At 46.3% G+C, this 22,224-nt stretch overlaps 1 protein-coding gene across 1 annotated transcript; it reads right to left on the reverse strand.

Annotated features, from left to right (window-relative positions):
* Positions 1–281: 281 nt before the first annotated feature.
* On the reverse strand, positions 282–7,060 carry Il19 (interleukin 19). The gene is made up of 5 exons (XM_004663518.2): positions 6,917–7,060; positions 6,705–6,770; positions 2,679–2,831; positions 1,726–1,800; positions 282–377 (listed from the first exon to the last, which is right to left on the reverse strand). The coding sequence occupies exons 1-5, from the start codon at positions 7,058–7,060 to the stop codon at positions 282–284; spliced, it is 534 nt and encodes a 177-aa protein (XP_004663575.2).
* Between the last annotated feature and the right edge of the window lie 15,164 nt (positions 7,061–22,224).

Genomic DNA, 22,224 nt, shown 5'->3' on the forward strand with positions numbered 1-22,224 from the left:
AAATGTAGACAAATTGACTGTTTTCAAGTGAAATCAGAGAGCTGAGACCAGCCAGTGGAACTTTTAGCTGCAAGGTGAGATCTACTCAAACCCCAGTATTTCCTATGAGGCCTCAGCCCCAGAGGAGAGAGTTCCAATTTGGGACAGAGGTTTCTTGGAAAGATCCTCCTTTGGATAGGCATGGGGGTCTTCCCCATCTCCCTCCAGAGTTGTCTGTTGCTCTCAGAAAAGAAAGCTTACATGGAGTGTGCATCCCCAGGTAATTGGACAGGCTCTTGGTGTCAAGCAGCAGAAGTCTCCTGGTGATTCTTGTCAATCCAGGCTAGAAAGATGTCCAGCTCTCCCAGGGACTTAAGGGCAGCAGAATGGACATCCAGCTGAAACCAATAAAATCATCATGAGGTCCTACCTTTATAACTGCCAAAGTTTGCGTGTCACTGTCCCCATATTCTGTCCCTATCAGGTTTGCTTTTAAAAAATAAAATAAAATAACATCATTGAAGAGCATGCAGAATGATAATTATGTCCCTCATACTTGATCACATTTCCCCACAAGCACTTTAAGTCATGTCAGCTCCTTATAAACAAAAATTTTTAAATCCTTTCTTTCTTTCCCTTTCTTCTTACTCCATCTTTTATAGGGACTATTAGCCTTTCTAGCCAGTTCTCTCTCTCTCTCTCTCTCTCTCTCTCTCTCTCTCTCTCTCTCTCTCTCTCTTTTTCTCATTATTTTCTCACCACATGAACTCAACTTAGTACTTCTTGTCTCCTAGGAAATCTTATTCCCTTTAGTGGGTGGGGAATGCATGATATCCTTACTGACCTAGCACGGCATGCAAGGCCCCAACAGCAAGCAACCCCAATATCACATGGTGGGTGAGTAAAAGAACCAGATGCAGGTTGCAACCTCTGACTTATCCCACCTCCTTCCACACTAAAAGGTAGGATCTAAAAGCACATTTATTAGAGCCCTCCAATATGGAACCAAATCTTATCTCCACCCTGTAGCTACAATGTGAACTTAACTAAGTAGTTAACTTGCCTTGTGACTCAGTTTCCTAATCTAGCCAATGTAATGAATACTCAAAGCCTTGTTGTGATGGATTAATGTGTTGATACTTTGTTGGACTTAGAACAATATTTGGCTCTCAGTGAGAATCACTTGACTCTTGGCTCTTTCTACAGTATTGTCCAGTGAGGCCCATTCATGAAGAAGCAGTGCTCTGAACAACCCCTGGCCCTTTGCTCTTCAGAGCTCTGGCATCCTTGGAGAGTATGAGCAACTCAGACTTCACCACCCCCTACTGAGCCAGAATCCACACTTAAATACGATCTTCCAAAGACACGCACGGGAGCCTGCTTCCACCTTGACACGTATGTGTGGAGCCCTGGGGTTGCATCAGTTTTCAGAACACCAATGGTAGGTCCCAACTACAGGGTCACCCCTGCACTATATCTCAGGCATGACAGCTTGGGTTGCCTGTGCTCTCCCAAATTATAACACAACAAATTATACAAAGGTGCAAGAGAACAGTAGAGGGAGGATGGAGAGTGGGGCCCAGAAAACTGAGCAATGAGCCACAACCAACACGTGCTAAGCAGACATATAGACTTGAGGAGGCAACAATGATGATTCAGTGAGAGAATGAGTGACTTTGCCTGGAGAGGAAGCTGGAAGGTTGGCATTGTCGGGACCATCTTCCCTATACCCTCCTCAGACTTCACCTGATCATAGTTGTCATGGACAGTTCTGGTTGCGTTGGTGGCTTCCTGGCTACAGTGACACCATCTCTGCTCCTGCTGTGAGAGAATGGAGGTAGCACTTATTAGAGGGCTTGTCACCCTGCTCCTCTTACCCTGCCACTTTCCCACATGAGAAGTAACATTTCTCCCTCATAGGGAAGAAGCCAGGTGGGAATGGGGTCTGCTTGCGGAGGCAGCCTGCATTCAGGCCTGGCTTCTGCTTTGTTCTAGATCTCTGGCCCACCAGATGGTCACACGGGAGAACAAGTTCCAGACCTATCTGAGAACACACTCAACAACTATGGGCTGGGATAATTAATTGTCCATTTGACTCCTTTTTTTTTTTTTTTTTTTTTTTTTGCAGTTGTGCAAGTAGGACAGAAGTCATTACTTCTCTACCGGTTTTAGAACTTGAGACAGAGAAGTGAAGTCACTTGCCACACAATCACACAGGACCTCATTGGTAGGCATGGGGCTGGGACCCAGGTTTCCTCTCAGTCTATGTTTTTGCTGATTACTTTGATTCTAACAGATTACAATGATCTGAACAGGTGATCCTTACAGATAGGCCAGACCAAGTGACTACCCACAAGTTTCTTGGTATGGAAACCCCAAAGAAGCAAACATATATATATATATATATATATATATATATATATATATATATATATAGAGAGAGAGAGAGAGAGAGAGAGAGAGAGAGAGAGAGATGGAATCCTTGGCATGGGCCACTGCACCCTTAGGGAGTATTTGGACCTAACCCAGTAGAATTGTCTGTGATGAGGTCTCAATAGGCAGGAAGTCCTGGGAGAAGAAGGACAACTGAAGAGGTTCTTGAAGGACCACAGGGTAGGAAATTTCACTGAACTCCACGCGCCGGGGCCCCTCGCCGGGTAATGGGAGCAGTTGCGTGGGCTCCTGGCCCGCTGACTCACACACTGATGCAGCGTTTTCTGCATGTAGAGGAATGAGTTGGCAATGCTGCTGATTTTTCTCACGATTTGGGGACTTGACTCCTGATGATCCTGAAACACCCTGTCCCGGTAGAACGTCAGGAGGTGCTTGGTCACGCAGCACACATCTGCAGGCTGCAGACACAAATTAGAGACCCCCCAAGATAAAGGCCCTCTTTGCTTACTCTCTTAGAGAACAAAGCAAACTAATTGAACAGGGACAGAATGGAGCAAGTAAACTAAATGTTAATTTTTAAAATCCATTTTTCTCATAAATAAACTACTTAGGAGGAAGTCCTTCTCTGTATTTGTTTTGTTTTGTTTTGTTTTTCTGGCCAGGAGATATATTAACAAAGAATGGAGCCCAGAATCCCAGACTAGGCTTCTTTCTACAGCACCCCAATATAACATCACTAAGTTCTTTTTCTTAAAAAAAAAAAAAAAACCCACTGTATTTATTTGAGAGACAGTGTGGGGGGGGTGGAGAGAGAGTGAGAGTGAGTAAGTGTCAGGGGGAGAAGAGAGAAGGAGGAGAGAATGAGCATGCCAGGGCCTCTAGCCCCACTGAAAACAAACTCTAGACACATGTGCCACCTTGTGCATCTGGCTTTATGTGGGCGCTGGGGAATTGAACCTGGGTCCTTGGGTTTTGCACGCAAGCACTTTAACCACCAAGCCATCTCTCCAGGCCCCAACATCACTAAGTTCTTAAATCCTTTCAGGAATCAGGTGCAACCTTTTTAAGAGGGCTAATGTTTGGACACCTGTCCTGAAAAGCACTTCTTTGCAGTGCAGAGGCTAAAGCCGGCTGCTCAGTAATGTCTCCCAGCCAGACACCATATTGAGCGCGGCACGCTCATCCTGACCACTGGGCTCTGGACCACACTGCTGGGTTGACTTTTAGTCTGTTTTTTTAAATTGCGTCCAACCGTTCTCTTGAATGGAGGCTGAGATTGGCAAGACTGGAGACTGACAGTGTGGAAAGGAGTCACATCTGAGGAGGTCAGTGGAATACAGACGTCTCTAAGAAAAGTGCTCCTACATCTCCAAGGCACAGCTCAGCAAAACAGGTTAAACAGTTTCCTTTGGCTAATTTCTATTCTGCAATGCAATGCAGACAGATTGACGGTTCAAAGGAGGGAGTAGTTAACAGAGGCCTGTCTTCATTAGCATTAGGATAGCAACACCTTCTTAGCCCCACGGGCAGCTTTTCCCACAGGCAACCTAGTCTACCTGCAGCACATTAAGCCTTCTCTTCCTCCGCTCTCACTGAGTCCCTAAAACAGGAGCAAAAAGTTACACACCTGTGCTGGCACAGGCTGAGGCACTAGAAAAAGGAAGGTATCAGAGAAAAAGAAGAGAAAGGGGGCTGGAGAGATGGCTTAGCACTTAAGGTGCTTGCCTGGGAAGCCTAAGGAGTCATGTCCAATTCTCCAGGTCCCACATAAGCCAGACCCACAAGGTAACACAAGTGTGCAAGGTTGCTCATGGGCCCCTGCGTCTAGAGTTTGATTGCAGTGGCTAGAGGCCCCAACGTGCCAATTCTCAATCTCTCTCTCTCTCTCTCTCTCTCTCTCTCTCTCTCTCTCTCTGTCTCTCTCTCTCTTTCTCTCTCTCTCTCTCTCTCTCTCACACACACACACACACACACTTTGGCACTCTCACATTAAAAAAAGGCCAGTCTGTTGGGCTTGCCTCAAAAAAGAGAGAGAGAGAGAGAGAGAAAGAGAAAGAGAAAGAGAAAGAGAAAGGAAGTGAGAGTTCAGAAAGGGAGAAAGAAGGGATGGAGGGAGAGAATCAGGAAATATGCAAAGGCCTGATTCCTCACCAGCTCCTTTCCACATCAGCTATTTCTTAACTTAGAGAGGAGAAAGAACCTGGAGACAGTGGCATAAACTTGTCCAGGCCACTAAGTCATCATTCATCATCCCTCACCTGCAGGCTTTCATTTTCTTCACATAGGCCTTATTCATTGTCATGTAAACAACTTAAAAAAAAAAAAAACCCAGAACACAGATCTTTGTAGAATAGATCCAAGGGCCAAACGAGTTCACTCTTGTGCTTGGCTTTCTGAGATAGGGTCATGCTATGAACTGAAAATCCCCGGCGGGGCGGGGGGGGGGGGGGTTTACCTCGCCTATGTTAAAGACACTACAAGGCTCATTGACTGCTTTGACATTTGACTCATTGACAGCAGTGAATATAGGGAGTTGGAATATTGCATGTCCAGAGACAAATTATCTAGGGATAGTTTTTGCCCCTTTAGTAGATCTTTGTGTCTCACCTAACATCCTTGTTACTGTCAGATACAAGCTTTTGTGAACCACTAGCTTCCACCAGCCTGAAAGCTAATAATGTTATCCATAGCACCTGAGGCCTACAGCAGACCCTTCCCTACTTTGCCATAAAGCCACCTACCTTATGTTTCCACCAAGTTTTTTTTAAATGCCTTGATTGATGACATTCTTTTCTTCTATTGCTATAGAAACGTCATGAAACTGTTACCATGTTGGAACATGGCAATACATATCTGTATTTAGCTATTTGTACATGTGTGGTGGAGAGGCTCTGGCTGTTGCACACAAACACCAGACGCTTGTGTTACTTTCTGTGTCTGGCTTATGTGGATGATTTGGGAATTGGACCCTGGGCCAGCAGGCTTTGCAAGCAAGTGTCAGTAACTGAGCCACCTTTCCAGCCCTCAGAACGTGGTATTTGTGATAACCTAAATGTGTGTTTCCGGGCCATGGTCACTTATATTTGGCTCCAAGATAAACTATCTCTTATTTTCTTTGAGATGATAGCTATGTGTTTGCCTTGACATACCCTGGCTAGCCTGGAGTTCACTATGTCAACCAGGCTGGCCTCAAACTTATATTGACCCTCCTGCCTGTCTCCCAAGTGCTGGGATTATAGGCTTGCGCCACCATGTCTAGCTAAGGGTTCGCTTTAAATGCACCTCTCAGGTCCCTTTTGTAATGTGAGAATCAGCAGACATGCTAACAGCCTGGTAATATTCTCTGAGCAAGACGTCTGGATAATGGGAATGGCATCTTCACTAGCTTTCCTGTCTCAAATTGCCACACACAGCACATCACCAAACCTCCTAACATGTTTTGGTTATGTAGCTCTTGTCTCACAAGCCTTCAGTGGCCATTGTCTTGGTTATAAAGCTAAGGCTCAGCCTGGCTGCCATCCATAGTTGTCCACCTCATCCTCCACCATCTCCTCCATATCCTTTACAACCCAAAGCTGCTAGCCTCTCCTTCTCTGCCACACATTCCTGCCTTCATTGATCTTACAGCCAGGCTCCCACATGTCCCACGTCTCTTTCTTCCCCATATCTAAAACCTCCTCAGCTCTTTATTTATTTACTTATTTATTTATCTATCTACTTGGGTGAAAGAGAGAGAAAGAGATTAGGTGTGAGAAAGAGATTACAGGGCCTCCAGTCACTACCAATGAACTCCAGATACACGCAGCACTATGTGCTTATGTTGGTCCTAGAGAATCGAACCTAGGTCCTTAGGCTTCGCAGGCAAATGCCTTAACCGCTAAGCCATCTCTCCAGCCCCTCCTCGGCTTTTAAAGGACTCCTTCATGTTAATTTGCTCCTCGTAGACACTTCCAAAGTTACCGCAGAAATCCTGCTCCATTGGAGCACCTGCTGCTCTCAGCACTCTCTAAGGAAGTAATACTTTTTTTGATCCCTTCTACGGTTTCAAAGACCCTGGAAATTCATGTGCCCAAACTTCTAGTTGAAAAATGAGATGCCTAGGACATTATGAAAATGGGGGGAAGAGATTTCTTTCTCAACCCAGAGACAATTTCCTTTTTCTGAGGTAGGGTCTGCTCTAGTCCAGACTATGTAGTCTCAGGGTGGCCTTGAACTCATGGCGATCTCTGCCTCTGAGTGCTGATCTTCTGCAAGGTGTATATCACCGTGCCCCACCCACTTTTCTAGAAAGATAAACCTTCACTAGATAGCAGACACAAACCAGTCAATACCTTAATGTTCTTCGGGCTCTCCAAGATGGACAGGACAGTAACATTTTGGAAGGTGTCTTTAGCTTGCTATGGAGGGGAACAGAAGACAGTCATAAACTTGAGGTCTCTGCTTTGTTCTGAGAAACCACGGGGACAGAAAGGAACTTGCCTTTCACGCGAAGATATCAGCAAGGCTCACCCTTTGCCCACTCCTTCCTGCAGCCCGTACTCACCAGCGCTCTTTTGATTCCCTGGAAACTCTTTTCAATAAAGCGCATGTCCACAGAAATCAGACACCTCTTGAGACTGTTGGTGTGCACTGAGCACAGAATGAGCATCAGGATGGGGGGCCAAAGTGAGACACACCACGCCTTCATGTTCTACAGAAAGGGCACACTGGAACACTGGACGTCAGCTCCTCGGCTGGAAGCGGAAAGCAGTGATTTCTGCTGGGGAACCTGGTGACGACCAAACCAAGACTCAGCCTTCAGCCTCCAGGACTTGCAGGGGCCTGAGCCTCCTCCCATGGTTGCCTTGAGTCACCTCCAGAAAGAACAAGAGGTTCTCTCCAATGTGTGCACCTACTCTGATTCAATCCTTGTGAACAAGGGTGAAGAGCATCACATTGAATAAATTGAATAAGAAAACAGAGTTGGCAAGATACCATAGGAACTGGGCAGTAGTCTGAACAACCATCAAAGCCCATGTTTGTTTGTTTGTTTGTTTGTTTTTGCCCCCAAAGTAAACAATACCTTTTTGTTGTGGTGGGTTTTTTCTTTTTTTTTTTTTTCTTTTGTTTTGTTTTTCGAGGTAGGGTCTCACCCTAGCTCAGGCTGACCTGGAATTCACTGTGTAATCTCAGGCTGGCCTCGAACTCATGGCGATCGTCCTACCTCTGCCTCCTGAGTGCTGGGATTAAAGGTGTGCACCACCATACCTGGCTTAGCATTACCTTTTATTAAAACCCATTGTGTGTATCTGCTTAAGAACATATTTGGAGCTAATTATGAAAATATTTGCCTTCTGAACGGAGGGGTGGGGACACAAGATGTTTCCCAATGATTATGTAGCCACCATGATAGGGAAAGAGTGATACATCCCTCCCCAGAGGCTGGCTGCTTCCCATTCGTTGCAGAGCGCTGGGGGAAGAGGGTCATGGTGGTACCTAGCTAGTTCCTAACCAGAACCCTGTGATACTTGCAGACTCTTCTATCTTCTTCTTGTTTCTGTTTTTCTCTCTGCCTTGTCTGTCAACTCTTAGAAGTATGTCCGACTGTCCGCCTTTGACGCCCTTCTCCCAGGAGCACACGCTTTATGCTTTAGCTTTAAAGGGAAATTTGATGACGTCTCATGTGACTAGACCTGCCCTCTGCCCAGTGTCCACCTTGGCAACACGGAACACTGTCATTTCCCAAGGTGCACCCTGGGGTCTGAGCACACAGCTGGGGACCTACAGAACCCCCACTCCTAGAGCCTGACTGCGGTCACGGCGGCATAATTGAATTGCACTGTCCCCTCTCCCCAACACCACAGCCTGCCCTGCTCTGGGATGCCCAGGCTCCTTCCCCAGAAAGCCGTGACACGGTGATTCGCTACCTCTTCTTAACTTGCAGCCTTCTCAGAACACAAGCACATGGATATTGACACCTCACAGTGTGACAGGCAATACACTACAGAGCTTAATTCTCTATTTTTACCACTTTCTGGCAAAACAAGGACATAGACTCCATTGGCCAGGGAGTATAGGGGCAGCCTCCCAGAGCTCTGCCCCCACTAAAAGCAAGTACAGTCATTTGGGGCAATTCAGACAATAATAGGAGGCAGCATCTGTCCTGCATAGCAGGTGTGTTGGGCCCTATGTCAAGCACGTTGCAATATTATCTTGTTTCATGCTCACAGCCACCAAGTAAAGGTTTGTGTCTCTCCATGTTTTACTAAAGAGGGAACTAAGACGTAGGGGAGTGAAGTGGTCTGCCAGAGCCAGGAATTGAGGATACAGCTGACCTCGGCACCATCCTCCTTGTGACTAGGCTTCCCACTTTTCCCACTTACAAAGCTCTTTCCCCCTTGCATCTCCCTTGCAGAGTGCACCACACGGAACTAGGAAGACATTTACATGTGAAGATACTTAATGCTGCTAAGGATTCAGAAAAGATATCTTAGGGCTAGAGAGATGGCTTAGAGGTTAAAGCGCTTGCCTGCAAAGCAAAGAACCCATGCTCCAGATCCTACCTAAGCCAGATGCACAAAGAGGAGGCAAGCACAAGGTCACACATGCCCACTAGGTGGTGCAAGCATCTGGCATTTGATTGCAGTGACTGAGGCCCTGGTGCACCAGTTCTCTCACTCTCTAAAATAAAAATAAATAAAAATCAATTTAAAAAGATAGAAACTGTGGGGCTGGAGAGATGGCTTAGCGGTTATGCGCTTGCCTGTGAAGCCTAAGGACTCCGGTTCGAGGCTCGATTCCCCAGGACCCACGTTAGCCAGATGCACAAGGGGGCGCACGCATCTGGAGTTCGTTTGCAGTGGCTGGAAGCCCTGGCGTGCCCATTCTCTCTCTCTCTCTCTCTCTCTCTCTCTCTCTCTCTCTGTCTCCCTCTCTCTCCTCTTCCTCTCTGTCACTCTCAAATAAATAAATAAATAAACAAAAAAAAAAAGATAGAAACTGTGAAGCACGTTCCTGGAATAAAAAAAGTAGTCAAGATATTTTATTCTTCCCTTCCATTTAATTTCCCCTTCCTTTCTTTTTCTCTTTCTTTTTTCCTCTCCTATTTCCATTCCTTTCCTTTTCCATTCTCCATTACTTTTTGTTCAAAAGAAGAAGGAAGAGGAGGAGGAGAAGGAGGTACCAAGGGTTTTGGTAGATTGCCCAGTCATTAAAGGTACTTGCTCTGCAAGCCTGCTGACCAGAGTTCTGATTTACAGCACCACGTAAAACCTGACACATAGCGACACAAGCGCTTCAGCAACGGGAGAGAGTCAGGGGCATCCCAAAGCTCCCAGGCCAGCTAGTCTGCCCTTCCCAAGGCGCAAACGACAAGAGAAACCCTGTCTCAAGGTGGAAGAAGAGGCCCAACACCTGGGCGCATGCTCTCACCTCCGCAGGCATACCCACAGACACACACGAGCACGCGCACATGCGAGAGGCGCAGTACAATACCCGCAGACACACACGTGCACGCGCACATGCGAGAGGCGCAGTACAATACCCACAGACACACACGTGCACGCGCACATGCGAGAGGCGCAGTACAATACCCACAGACACACACGTGCACGCGCACATACGAGAGGCACATACAATACCCACAGACACACACGTGCACGCGCACATGCGAGAGGCGCAGTACAATACCCACAGACACACACGAGCACGCGCACATGCGAGAGGCGCAGTACAATACCCACAGACACACACGTGCACGCGCACATGCGAGAGGCGCAGTACAATACCCACAGACACACACGTGCACGCGCACATACGAGAGGCGCAGTACAATACCCACAGACACACACGTGCACGCGCACATACGAGAGGCACATACAATACCCACAGACACACACGAGCACGCGCACATACGAGAGGCGCAGTACAATACCCACAGACACACACGAGCACGCGCACATGCGAGAGGCGCAGTACAATACCCACAGACACGCACGTGCACGCGCACATGCGAGAGGCGCAGTACAATACCCACAGACACACACGTGCACGCGCACATGCGAGAGGCGCAGTACAATACCCACAGACACACACGAGCACGCGCACATACGAGAGGCGCAGTACAATACCCACAGACACACACGTGCATGCGCACATACGAGAGGCGCAGTACAATACCCACAGACACACACATAAAATAAGAATAATTTTGAAAACAAGGTACCAGAAGTTCACCGCCCCCCATTGAAATACCATTCCCCATTCTACAAACGTCCCAGTACCCTAGGAAGCACAGGCCATGCCCATTGGTAACAGGTCACCCTCGGAGCATGAAGAATGAGGACCTCCACAGTGTGAACAGAGTCCCCTGCTGGAGCCCACGCCTCACCTCTCCCTGTGCCTGGGGCTCCTCTGCAGTCCTCTCTCCCTGCCTGTGCTCTTTGCCATTTGGAAAGGGCTGCTCACTTTTATGCTGAGGATAAGAGGAAATGCCGTCAAGGTTTACTGGGTGGGTCCATCTTCAGGAGATTCCCACCGCCCTCCCAAATTTCTTTAGTATTTCATTTTCTTAATTGTTTTATTTTTCTTTTTTGTGATACAACTGATTAATCATTATTAAGAAATGGCTTTTTTTCTGGGTCTTGACACACAGCTTCTGGGAAGAAATAAACTCCCCATTACCATGCAAATGAGAATTGTTTGCAATTCTATCCATCCAGAAAAATCCAAGTGAAGTCACTCTCCTCTTTCCTAGGAGCTGTGACATACCATCAAAGCACCCTGCAGGCACACTTACGAGAAAGTGCTGTGTGGATGGCCCCATCTTGCCAGTGGCAGCCTCACGGGATGACAGGTCCTCTGCTCCAGCACACACCATGCCCTGATGTTTCCCCAGATGGTTGAGGGCTTATCGTGGCCTAGTCTGAGCTAACTGCTTAGCCAAAATTAGTTTCTTTAACTTTGGCGGGGGGTATATTTTTTCATTCCCATAGGCAAAGGTTTATTTGCATTTCATCTGCTCATCTTGTCCCTTAGAAAGCCCTTTAATCTTGACTGATGCAGAGAGAAAATGAAAAGGTTTGTGGAAGAGCTGGGAACAGAACCTGGAATCCCTGTACTGGGACTAAAAATCCCTTTATCCAGGTTACATTTTTATAAATCTTTCCTCCACAGAGCTCTCCAGGAGTCAGGGTTTTGAGCAATGGAAAGATAGGGTATAGATTTCCTCCCTAAATATAAGTTCCTGGGATAAGCCGTGCTTATATTTACCAAATGAAGTCATGAAGAGACTCCATGGGGCTGGTGCAAAGCCTCGGCTGCTGCCAGGCTCTGGAGGCAGAGGGAGGAGAGGGCACTGGCAAAGAAGGAAAGGGGGCAAGGAGGGTGGGGGTGTCTTCAGGAGAAACATCCAGCACCTTGAGCTTGATGGAAGAACACATACTGAGAGAAGCTGTGTGCTGCCGTGGTTCACAATGTCACTCTCTTCCGGAAGCTCCCTAAAACACATCAAATATACGGAGGCTTTGAATGAGCTGAGGGGCCTCTGTTAGAGGAAGAGCTGCTAAACAAATAGGAGAGGCAGGATACCTCTGCCAGGAGTTAACGGACATCCCTCTGCTCCTTTGGGAACAGGAGAAGGGAGCAGTGCTGCTTCAGGAGATCTCCTGGTAAATGGGCACAGGGGAAGGTGGATGCCATCTTCCCAGCATGCCCTGAGCTCCCTGGCTCACATACCAATCCCGCTTGTAAGAGAGTTGCAACTTCTTCATTCCAAGTCTCACCCCATATTCATTCCCTGTGCTCAGTCTGCGTGTTCTGGTTCTGACCCAGCTTTCGTTGCAGGGCCAAGAAGTCAGGTCAAGAAAACGTCAGGCCAAGGGAGCCACTTGCTGTGTTTGTAACTCCTCACGTGCAGAGTCAGAGGGGCTGGAACCACAGGCTGAGCTGACAGGCTCTGCTCCCTGTAGCTGCCCGGCTGGCAGCAAGCCACCCGGTCTCTACACTTCTTGGTTCCTCTGAAAATGAATACAAGGTGGTGCCTATTAAACAGTCACCCTGGAGGCCTGATGTGAAGTTTAAATGACTAAATGTAAGCCCTCAACCCAGGGCCTGGCTCATAATGAACAATTCAAGAGTTGTTAATGTATTTCTTTTTGAGAAAGGGTCTTTCTATGTAGCTCAGACTGACCTCACACCTCAGCCTCCTAAATGCTGGGATTATAGCCACAGACCACCTCACCCAACTTAGCTGCTATTAATTTCACAGTCCCATTTGAATCCCTAAGGTGAGAGGGAGGGGCACAATAAGAAGGTCTTCCTCTCTCTCCTAAGCCTTTCTGCCTAATATGATATAAAAGTTAAAGTAAAGCAATCCTAACTAAACTCAGGGAGTCACACACAAAGATATCAAAGTGGAAGGGATTCAGTGGGCCGGGGAGGAAAAAGAGGTAATGAGAAAATACATATATATGTGTACATGTGGAAATTATATAGATGTGTATGTATTTATATATTATGTATGCATAAAAACTATCAGTAAATAAACACTTTTAATTTTTTAAATATATAGAGATAGATTGCCACCCCTTACAGGATGGCAGTCAAGTTGTGACTGTGGTCCATAGATGTAGGTTATGTCTAGCCTTAGAACTAAGAGTCCTAGAACCAGATGATCCACCGTTTGCAATCCCAATATTTGATCTTCCGCTGAGCTGGCCATGTGGCACCCGCTTGTAATCCCAGAACTTGGGAGGCAAAGGGAAGAAGACTGCTGCCAGCTCCAGATAAGCTTGGGCTACTTAGTGAGACTCTGTCTCAGAAGAAAATTGTCATTTGTTGGATGGGGAAGTATAAGGAGCGTGAAGGAAGACTTTCAAGGCAGAATGGAGAAGTCTGAGTTTGAGAGGTTCCAGTACTAGTCTCGCTCCTCTCGTGCCTCCAGGCCTCCATCCCTACCCAACATTCCCTCCAACTTCCTGATGGTGCAGGGACAAGTTCCTGTCCACAAAAAGAGTAGACTCTGTCCACTTTCAAGTGCAACCCCAGAGGATACCATGCCCTTGCCTTCTCTCCGCCATGAGGCTCCGTGGAGTTGAGAAATGTGTGGCCCTGTTGCGGAGCTTAGCTGAAATGGATTTGGTCTGGGGGGATAATTCTGTTTAGATTTGAGGAAGAACCATGATGAAGACTAGAAAACACTCAAAAGTATGACAGAGAAAGAATTTGCAAACGGAAGTGTTATTGATCCTGATGGATGAAAAATCCATTTGGAAAGGAAAAAAAAAAAAACACCAGAATAAACACAAATGTTGAAAGGACTTGATAAGTACGCTTGGTTTGGGACTTATGTATGGCTTTGAAAGCAAAGAGAGACAGAGAAAGAAAGAAAAAGAAAGAGAGAGAGGGCTGGAGAGATGGTTTAGTGGTTGAACGCTTGCCTGTGAAGCCTAAGGACCCCGGTTCGAGGCTCGGTTCCCCAGGTCCCATGTTAGCCAGATGCACAAGGGGGCGCACGCGTCTGGAGTTCGTTTGCAGAGGCTGGAAGCCCTGGCGCGCCCATTCTCTCTCTCTCCCTCTATCTGTCTTTCTCTCTGTGTCTGTCGCTCTCAAATAAATAAATGAACAAAAAAAAAAAAAAATTAAAAAAAAAAAGAAAGAGAGAGAGAGATTTCCAGTGATTAGAATTTACCCTAAAAGTTTTCTCTTAGTTTCTGACTAGGAAAATGAATCCCAAAAGACGACGGCGATCACACAGTCCAACCTTCCCACGCAGTGCTGAACAGAGAAGAGCTGCCGTTTTCCGTGGCGCAGCAGTGAGTGCGCTGCTGCCCTCAAGCCCCATCCCCCGACTGCAGGTCTTGTCTGACCCCCCTGCCCCTGTCATCTCAGCGCGGGGAAGGGACCCCAGAGCTGCGAGGACCTCGAGCTTGTCCAGTAGGGAGATGATGTCACCCTCCTCGACCAAACTGTTCTCACTTCTGCTCAGCCAGGAAGCTGCCAGCCCAAGGCCACCCAGCCTGGCCGCAACGGGGCTGGCGTGGAGAAGAGGAAAATCCTCCTGCCAGTGAAGAGGAAAATCCACTTCAGCGACCTGACTAGAGCCTGGGATGCTTTCTTGCTTGCCTCCGTGGGTTCTCTGGCACTAATGAACCCCAATCAGCCTCCATGGTTGCGAAGGGAGCCAAGATAGGGAATGGAGGGAGCCCATTTCCATGCCTCCGTATTGTTGTCTGGGGTCACTGACCAGGGTTATTCTAAGAAAACACCCAGTCCTCCCATCGCAGGCGAACTTCATAAACTGTAAACTCGGGCCTGATGCCCACAGGCCAAAATGCCTTCATGGTCCTGTTGGGCCTCCAGGTGAAAGGAAACTCCCTCACGTCTCCACTCCCTCCAGTGCAGACCTTGACTTCACTTCACACCTCCTCTCTCTACAAAGGCGCCACACCCTGCAGACCCCTCTCACCTAGCAAGCTCTCTCCTGGCTTTCCTGCCAGGTAAGCACTGGCCAGCTGTCAGAATACAGCTCAGAGTGAGCCCCTTAGTGAAGTCTCTCCCTCTTCCTTTCCCACTTCCTCCAAGCCTCACCCTTGCCCCTTGAGTAGACTTTCTTTCTTATTCCCACAGGACACAAGATACCTGGTTGATTATGAATTTCAGACATGCACATCTCAGTGCTTGTCTCTCTGAAGTTCAGGGTTAATTAAGCACCCTGTGTGTTCTTTTGCTAAATTTGGCAGCCCTTAAATGGACCTCCTACAATTGAGGCCAATGGATCCAGGTGTATAGGGCCCAGTTCTCATACAACTTGATGTAGTGATGAGTTCCCTTCAAGAGATGGAATTCAAGGGCTAGAGAGATGACTTAGCAATTAAAAAACGCTTGCCTGTGAAGCCTACGGACCCTGGTTTGAGGCTGGATTCCCCAGGACCCACGTTAGCCAGATGCACAGGGGGGTGCATGCGTCTGGAGTTCGTTTGCAGTGGCTGGAAGCCCTGGCACGCCCATTCTGTCTCTCTATCTGCCTCTTTCTGTCTCTATCACTCTCAAATAACTAAATTAATTAAAGAAATGGAATTCAAAAATAGAGCTGCAACTAGTTGGGTAGCATGAGCCTGTCACGTCAGTACTTGGGAGGCCAAGATATGATGTTCAAAAAGCTCAGGGCCAGCTTGGTCTCAAAAAAAATTTTTTTTAAGTTGGGGCTGAAGAGATAGCATAGCAGTTAAGGTATTTGCCTGCCAAGCCTAAGGAACCAGATCTGCTCCCCAGAACTCACGTAAGCCAGATGCACATGCATCTGGAGTTCATTTGCAAATGCTATAGACCCTGGTGTGCCCATTCTCCCTCTCTCTCTCTCTCTCTCTCTTTCTCAAAAATAAATAAATAAATAAATAAATAAATAAATAAATTTTTAAAAAATTTAAAAATGAGCCAGGCATGGTGGCACATGCTTTAATCCCAGCACTCATGAGGCAGAGGTAGGAGGATCACCATGAGTTCGAGGCCACCTTGAGATTGAATTTCAGGTCAGCCTGAGCTAGAGTGAGACCCTACCTCAAAAACAATAACAGATTTAAAGTATCATATCCAAGACAAAGTAATTATTTTGAATGAGAAAAGAAATCAAAACAAATCATAATTTTTCTTTTTTAACAGAGTGACATACACCACAAATACAACAAAATCCCCAGAAAAATAAAATAATATTTTTGTTAATTCATGCTTATCTTTTCGTGTGTTTCTCATATGACAATTCTTTTTTTTTTTTTCTTTTACTGTTCTTCTCTGTAAGAGATGTAAAAAGCTAAGTCAGAATGCTAGTATGGATGTGTAAAACTGGATTTTTGTTGCTGAAATACTTAAAACATGCTACAGATTTGTGGCCCGTAGACAGGAATTCTGATAAATCCTGCTTTAGAAGATTCCCGCTATACAAAGAAAAGGCCTGTGATTCAATGGTTCCGTTGGAATTGTGAATGGCATTTTTCTGTGTGTTTCACTAGGTCCTAATGAAAGCCAAATCTTTGACTTACAGTTTTCCATATCTGCTGACTGGAAGAGGCTTTAGCACGCTTATTTCTAATGCTGTGCAGCCCAAATCTCACTTCTCTTCCCATGCCTCCCGCACTTCCAGGAATGAGTCAGAGGAGTGCTTCCAGATGCCCTTTTCAAAGCAGGATGGTTAGAGAGATCCTGTCTCACACAGATATGGTGTAAACGATGCAGACATCTGTCTCTAAAGGCCAAGTGCATCTCCATCCAGATGCTCCTTATTCCAGTCTCCCTAAATGCTGGGGCCTCCCTAAAACTACCTGAAATGAGGGGAAGTGTGACAGAGAGGTCTCAGAGTGGGAAAGAACACCCATGTTTCACTAATTAAGGTGAAAACTCTTCCTTTTATGACTTTTGAGAGAAAGTATCACATAAAATAGGCCCCAACTGGGTCTGAGTGTAGAACCTGGGAGGTGGGTGAGCTGTGCTTGTCACCAAGGAGCACGGTGAGGTGGTGGCAGGCTCATACTGTCACATGGGGGCCGCCCACAGTGGGGAAGCCCGTGTTCTCCGCTTGCTCCTCCATAAAAACCTTTGTCCCTGCCACTTTTCCTTTACCTCTGATTGGATCCCAAATACACAAATGTACAAATGTAAATTTGTTGATTTTATTTAAGTCTTCTAATTCTTTCTTCTCACTGTAATTTTTTAAATAATAATTATCTCAAAATGTTGATTTCCACAAAAACAACAGGCCCCAAAGTAAACAGTAACCCCCTCTAAGCATAAGCCTTATGGCAGTAGAGTACATTTTCTTATATGTTCTAAATTAATTTTACCTTTAATCAAAGATTTCCAAGTAGATAATTCTAGAAAAATCGCAATGAAAAACACAGCAGTTGCTTTCTACAATTTCCCCAGCCCTATCCCCACAGCCCAGCGCAACAGCTTCCAGGAAGCAACTTCCTATTCTATGGCATAGGGGGTCTAAAGAGCACTCATAAATTATTTCCTAATGCTTCATATTAGAAATCATCTATCTGCTTACTATAATAGAAGATTAAGACTTACTGTATTCATACAAACATGTCATATTCCTCCTCCATCCTGCCAAGATGTCACTCAAGCCACCCAAAGGCAGCAGCTGCTCTCCTATGTCTCTGTGTCTCAACTTTCTCCAGAGAGTATTTTTTTGATCTTTCATGTCAATATTTACCATTTATTATGGCCACACTCAAGACTCCTACTCTGAAAGAGCTAGATAAAGGTTACTAACTGACTGACTGACTAATGACTGGTCCTGAGTACATCTACCTGCCCAGGCGCTGTGTTGAGCATTTCTCCCTTAATCGTCACACCTATTCTATGAAGTAGATGCCATTTCTGTGTCTGCTAGTTTGAAGAAGGAAGCCAAGAGCTGGGACGGGATGTGATCACTCCAGCACCTCCATTCTTAAACACTCCCCTGAACCAGACACTGGGTCTGGAGAGCTCACAGTCAGTGCTCTTTTCCATACTCAACATCTTTGTCACCTCTTCTAACTTCAAGCTATTTTTTTTTTCTATAGAAAAAAAGACATCTCTTCCCACAGAGCCAAGGGACAGGACGGCAAATGGCACAGAATATGCCTTGAGTGTTCTTCCCAGCTGACAACCGCGGGCATGTCAGGAGAAACAGATTCGGTGGCAATTGGCTGTGGTTTGTTCCCCTTGTTGGTAAAATAAACTGTGTCAATGAAAAGCACTACACCCACAGGTGCTGGGAGCCAGGGAGTTTGGGGGGAGGGCTTCCCCTGAGGAGACCTGGGAGGGGTTGGGCTGGAACCCCTGGCGTCCTGCACAGGCAGACCCAGCTCGTGGCAGAGAGAGGGCTGACCAGCCTAAGACACTTGAGGATTGAGACCAGGCTGGGCACAAGCACCAGCCTGTCATCCACACCACATCCCACCAGAGTGCTCTCCTGAGGAGCCATCCCTGCCTGCACCTGACATCCTGTCCACTCAGAAAGCCAAAATCTTGCCCAGAGGGGTTTCTCCCCCGTGGTTTGTCTAAGTCTCCATCATATTCCAGGTATGAACTCATTGAATGTAGCATGCTGGATGGTAAGCAGCTGACAGAATCTACGAAGAAGTGAGCCACGATGTTCAGTTGAGAACTCAAAATCAAAGGGGGCGGTCCAGTTCCTCCAAGAGTACTTCCCTCATCCAGCCAGCATTCTTTTCTCCTTGGTCTTCACTCAGCACCTCCAGACTTATTTTTGCGTTTGACTTTCAATTGTTTGTGCCATTCAGAAGTCCCCCAGCAGACTTGAGGTTCAGGAGTTGCTGAGACCATAGCTCCCAATTAGGAGGTGTAAAATGCTTAGGACAGAAGTCCCTCTGCTAAGCCAACTTTCTAGTTCGAGAATCCAAAGTCATGTTCTGCCTTGCATATAAATTCCATGGTGGCAACGATATTATTGGTGTTACTCATTGCTTTACCCCTAGCATGTTGCCCAGAGCAGGCACCCAATAAGTGGAGGTTGGGTGAGTGATAAGGACTGGGACTTTCAAAGACATGGGAAAGGACATAGCTCTGTGATGTTTCTCCACACTTGCCTGTCTGGGGTTTGGGAAAGTTCCAAGGGTGAGCACTGAGGAAGACCTGTCAGGCCCATCATCGTGACTTGGCACTACAAGACTCAGAAGTGAAAGCATCCTTTTCCTCCAAAGATATAGAATATCTGGTAGAGGGCTGGAGGGATAGCTTGGCTGTTAAGGCATTTGCCTGCAAAGCCAAAGGACCCAGGTTCAATTCCCCAGGACCCACGTAAGCCAGATGCACAAGGTGGTACATGCGTCTGGAGTTCATTTGCAGTGGCTGGAGACCCTGGTGCACTCATTCTCTCTCTGTCTCTCTCTCTCTCTCTCTCTCTCTCTCTCTCTCTCTCTCTCTCTCATCCTCTTTCTCTCTCTCACTCTCTCTTCTTCCCTCTTTCTCTGTCAAATAAGTAAATAAAAATAATAAAAAATAAAGAACTTCTGGTAGAACTCAATTAGCTTCCCTTCTTAATATTAAGGAAAGCAAGCCCCTTGACTCTATGGCTTGGGGTTTTAAGAATTCCCTTGCCAGGAATAGCTTGTCAGACTTCCAAAGACCCTTGAAGGCTAAGCAAGCTGGTGGGGAGGGTGGGGGTAGAAGAATATACACCACTCTCCTTTTTCTGTCCATTCTTATCCACTGGGACAGCTCCTCCCTTTTTATGCTCAAATGTAACGTAGTGTTATATTTGTTTAATAACACTTTTAATTCCCCAGCACCCAGGTACACAGCTGAGCGTGACCACACAGACACTTGTAATCCAAGTCTTGCGGCGATGGGATGGGGATGGAGGTGGAGCGCAGAGACCAGAGACACAACTCATTGGAACGTGATGGCCAGCCAGTGTGACAGAAAATAGCAGCTGTGCATCTAGGGAAAGATCCTGCCTCAAGGAAACATGGAGATGAGCAACAGTGGAGGAACTTGACATGCTCCTCTAGCCTCCAAGTGCGTGCACACCTACACATGACACACACACACATGCCACCCCATAATACATACTACATGCACACATACACACACATGCACACGCACATGCATGAGCGCACAGCGATTATCTCCATTCTTTCTCCCATCAGCCATTATGCTCTAACATCTGCTAACAGGATTCTTGCCCAAACTGCCCATAGCTGTAGTTGTTCAGGGGCTCTACATCTGCCCTTCCCTTTTGTCTTGATTTTCAGCCCTCTTTCTCAGGAGTACCACCCCATCAACCCTCCTCCATCTCCCCTCTTCATGCAGGCCTGTTACTCAGAACCTTGACCTTCTTTGCTCCCCAGGGGCCTCTTGAAAATTTCTCTTCTTCCTTTGCCCCCCCCAAATTTTCAGACTTAACACAGAACCCCTGTTTTCCTAACTCCAAATGTTAATATCCATTCAGGCTAAAATGCCACGCTTAAGTTTCTACAAATTTCAGGCTGGGTGGGGCAAAGGTATGATGAAGGGAACTCTGGGACTTTCTATCCCCAGGAAGACCAGGCAAGAGCAAGGCATGAAGGAACTTGAAGAACTTGGGCACTCCACTGAATTAAGGGGCAGACCTAACCCCAGAGCAGAACTGACTCTCATCTCACTGGCTGGCCTTTCCCTGCGGCCCCCCTAAGTAATTCCTGGGTTGAAGAGCAAAGGAGAAGAAAGATGCGGGTCTCAGAGGGCAGCATACCAGAGCAGTCTGTCACAAACTCACTTCCGCTTCTCCTTAACTCTGCCCAGCCCAGGATGTTCAGAAACGCCTGGCAGGTGGCACTACCTGCTTCCACCTGCTGCCCTGAGGAGAAGCTGACAGGGCTGAAGAAGCAGGGACTGAGCCTCTGCCAAGAGAAAGGCACACCCAGACTACATGAGTCTTGAACAAACTTCCAGTTCTAGAAGATTCTCTTTTAAGAATGTTAACCCCAGGGAACTTTTTTTATTTACTTATTTGTGCATGCAAGTGCATGCGTGTGTGTGTGTGTGTGTGTGTGTGTGCGTGTGTGTGTGTGTGTGTGTGCGCGCACCAGAGTCTCTTGCCACTGCATGTGGATGCCTGATACATAGATTTAAATGGGTACTGGGGAATTGAACCCAGACTAGCAGACTTTGCAAGCAAGTGCTTTTAACTTCTCAGCAATCTCCCCACCCCAAATCTAGTTATTTTGAGAACATCATTTTAACTTTAAAAAGTTGTGGTATCACTTTCCGTGGCGGCTGGAGCAGAAAATGTGGAGCACAAGTTATGGATAAATCAGAAGCAGATTCTCTTGGCTCTGTGACGTCTGAAAGAGCTGTGGATATTGAAAACCAAAGCAAGCTGTTGCAAGAGGATTCTCCAACCACATTGAAAAACAGAAATATGAACACCACTTTAAGGAATCCTTGAAACAAATGGATGTTGGTGATGATTTAGAAAAAGAAGATCTTGACAGTCATAGATGCAAGTATCTGGATGACGATGGTGCTATTTCTCCTATTGAAGATGAGGCAGTTTACCTTGAGCCTGATGATTGTGATATCAAATTGGTGGAGGAAAGTTGTTTCATAATAAGTTCCAAATGTCCAAAGAAGATGAAAGGATGTTTAGAAAAAAGAAATAGAAATAAAGAGGCTGCAGTGTCTAAAAACTGCTAAAACGAAATCTACTGGGCAGAGAACAAAGACCTGAAGAAAAGTCTCCAGTGAATGTTTTTATCTTGAACATGAGGTCTGCAGATACAGTTACTATCTTAAGCCATGAATGGAAGTTAAAGTTTTAGTATTGACATATCCTAAAGTATTGTAGTTTTCCTAGATGTGATAGCTTAGGAATGAATGGACCTTACATGTTTATATTAAGAAGCGTGGGGTGTCAGCAGTGAAGAAGCAGACAGATCAGCTGTCCTACATTGGGCCCTAAAGTAAATAGCTTCTAGGAATTAGATGTCAGAGATCTCAGAAGCTTTGTCATTCAACCAGAGAGAGACTCCGGAAATTGTGGTATATGTCCAATTAATTGTTCAATTGGATCAGTTCTTGCAAGGACTGAGCTTCAGCAGAACTAAGGTGACCACGATGGACAATGAAGGAAGCAAATGGGAAATCTTTTAAATAAAAGTTTATTGGCTTTTCACATATTTACAGTTTGTGAAATCAGCATATATTTCTGGCCTGAAATTTTGCTAGCATTTTCTGTGGAAAGAGAGAATTAAAGTTAAATTTAGCTCTTAAAAAAAACATTGTGGTATCATCACATTATTAATTGATTCAATACACATATAGAGCATCTACCATATCTGAAACGGCATGCCAGGTATGAGGAATACCAAGAGACTATAGCTCCTT

The sequence above is a fragment of the Jaculus jaculus genome, chromosome 1, assembly GCF_020740685.1.
Source record: "Jaculus jaculus isolate mJacJac1 chromosome 1, mJacJac1.mat.Y.cur, whole genome shotgun sequence".
NCBI classification, from domain to species: Eukaryota; Metazoa; Chordata; class Mammalia; order Rodentia; family Dipodidae; genus Jaculus; species Jaculus jaculus.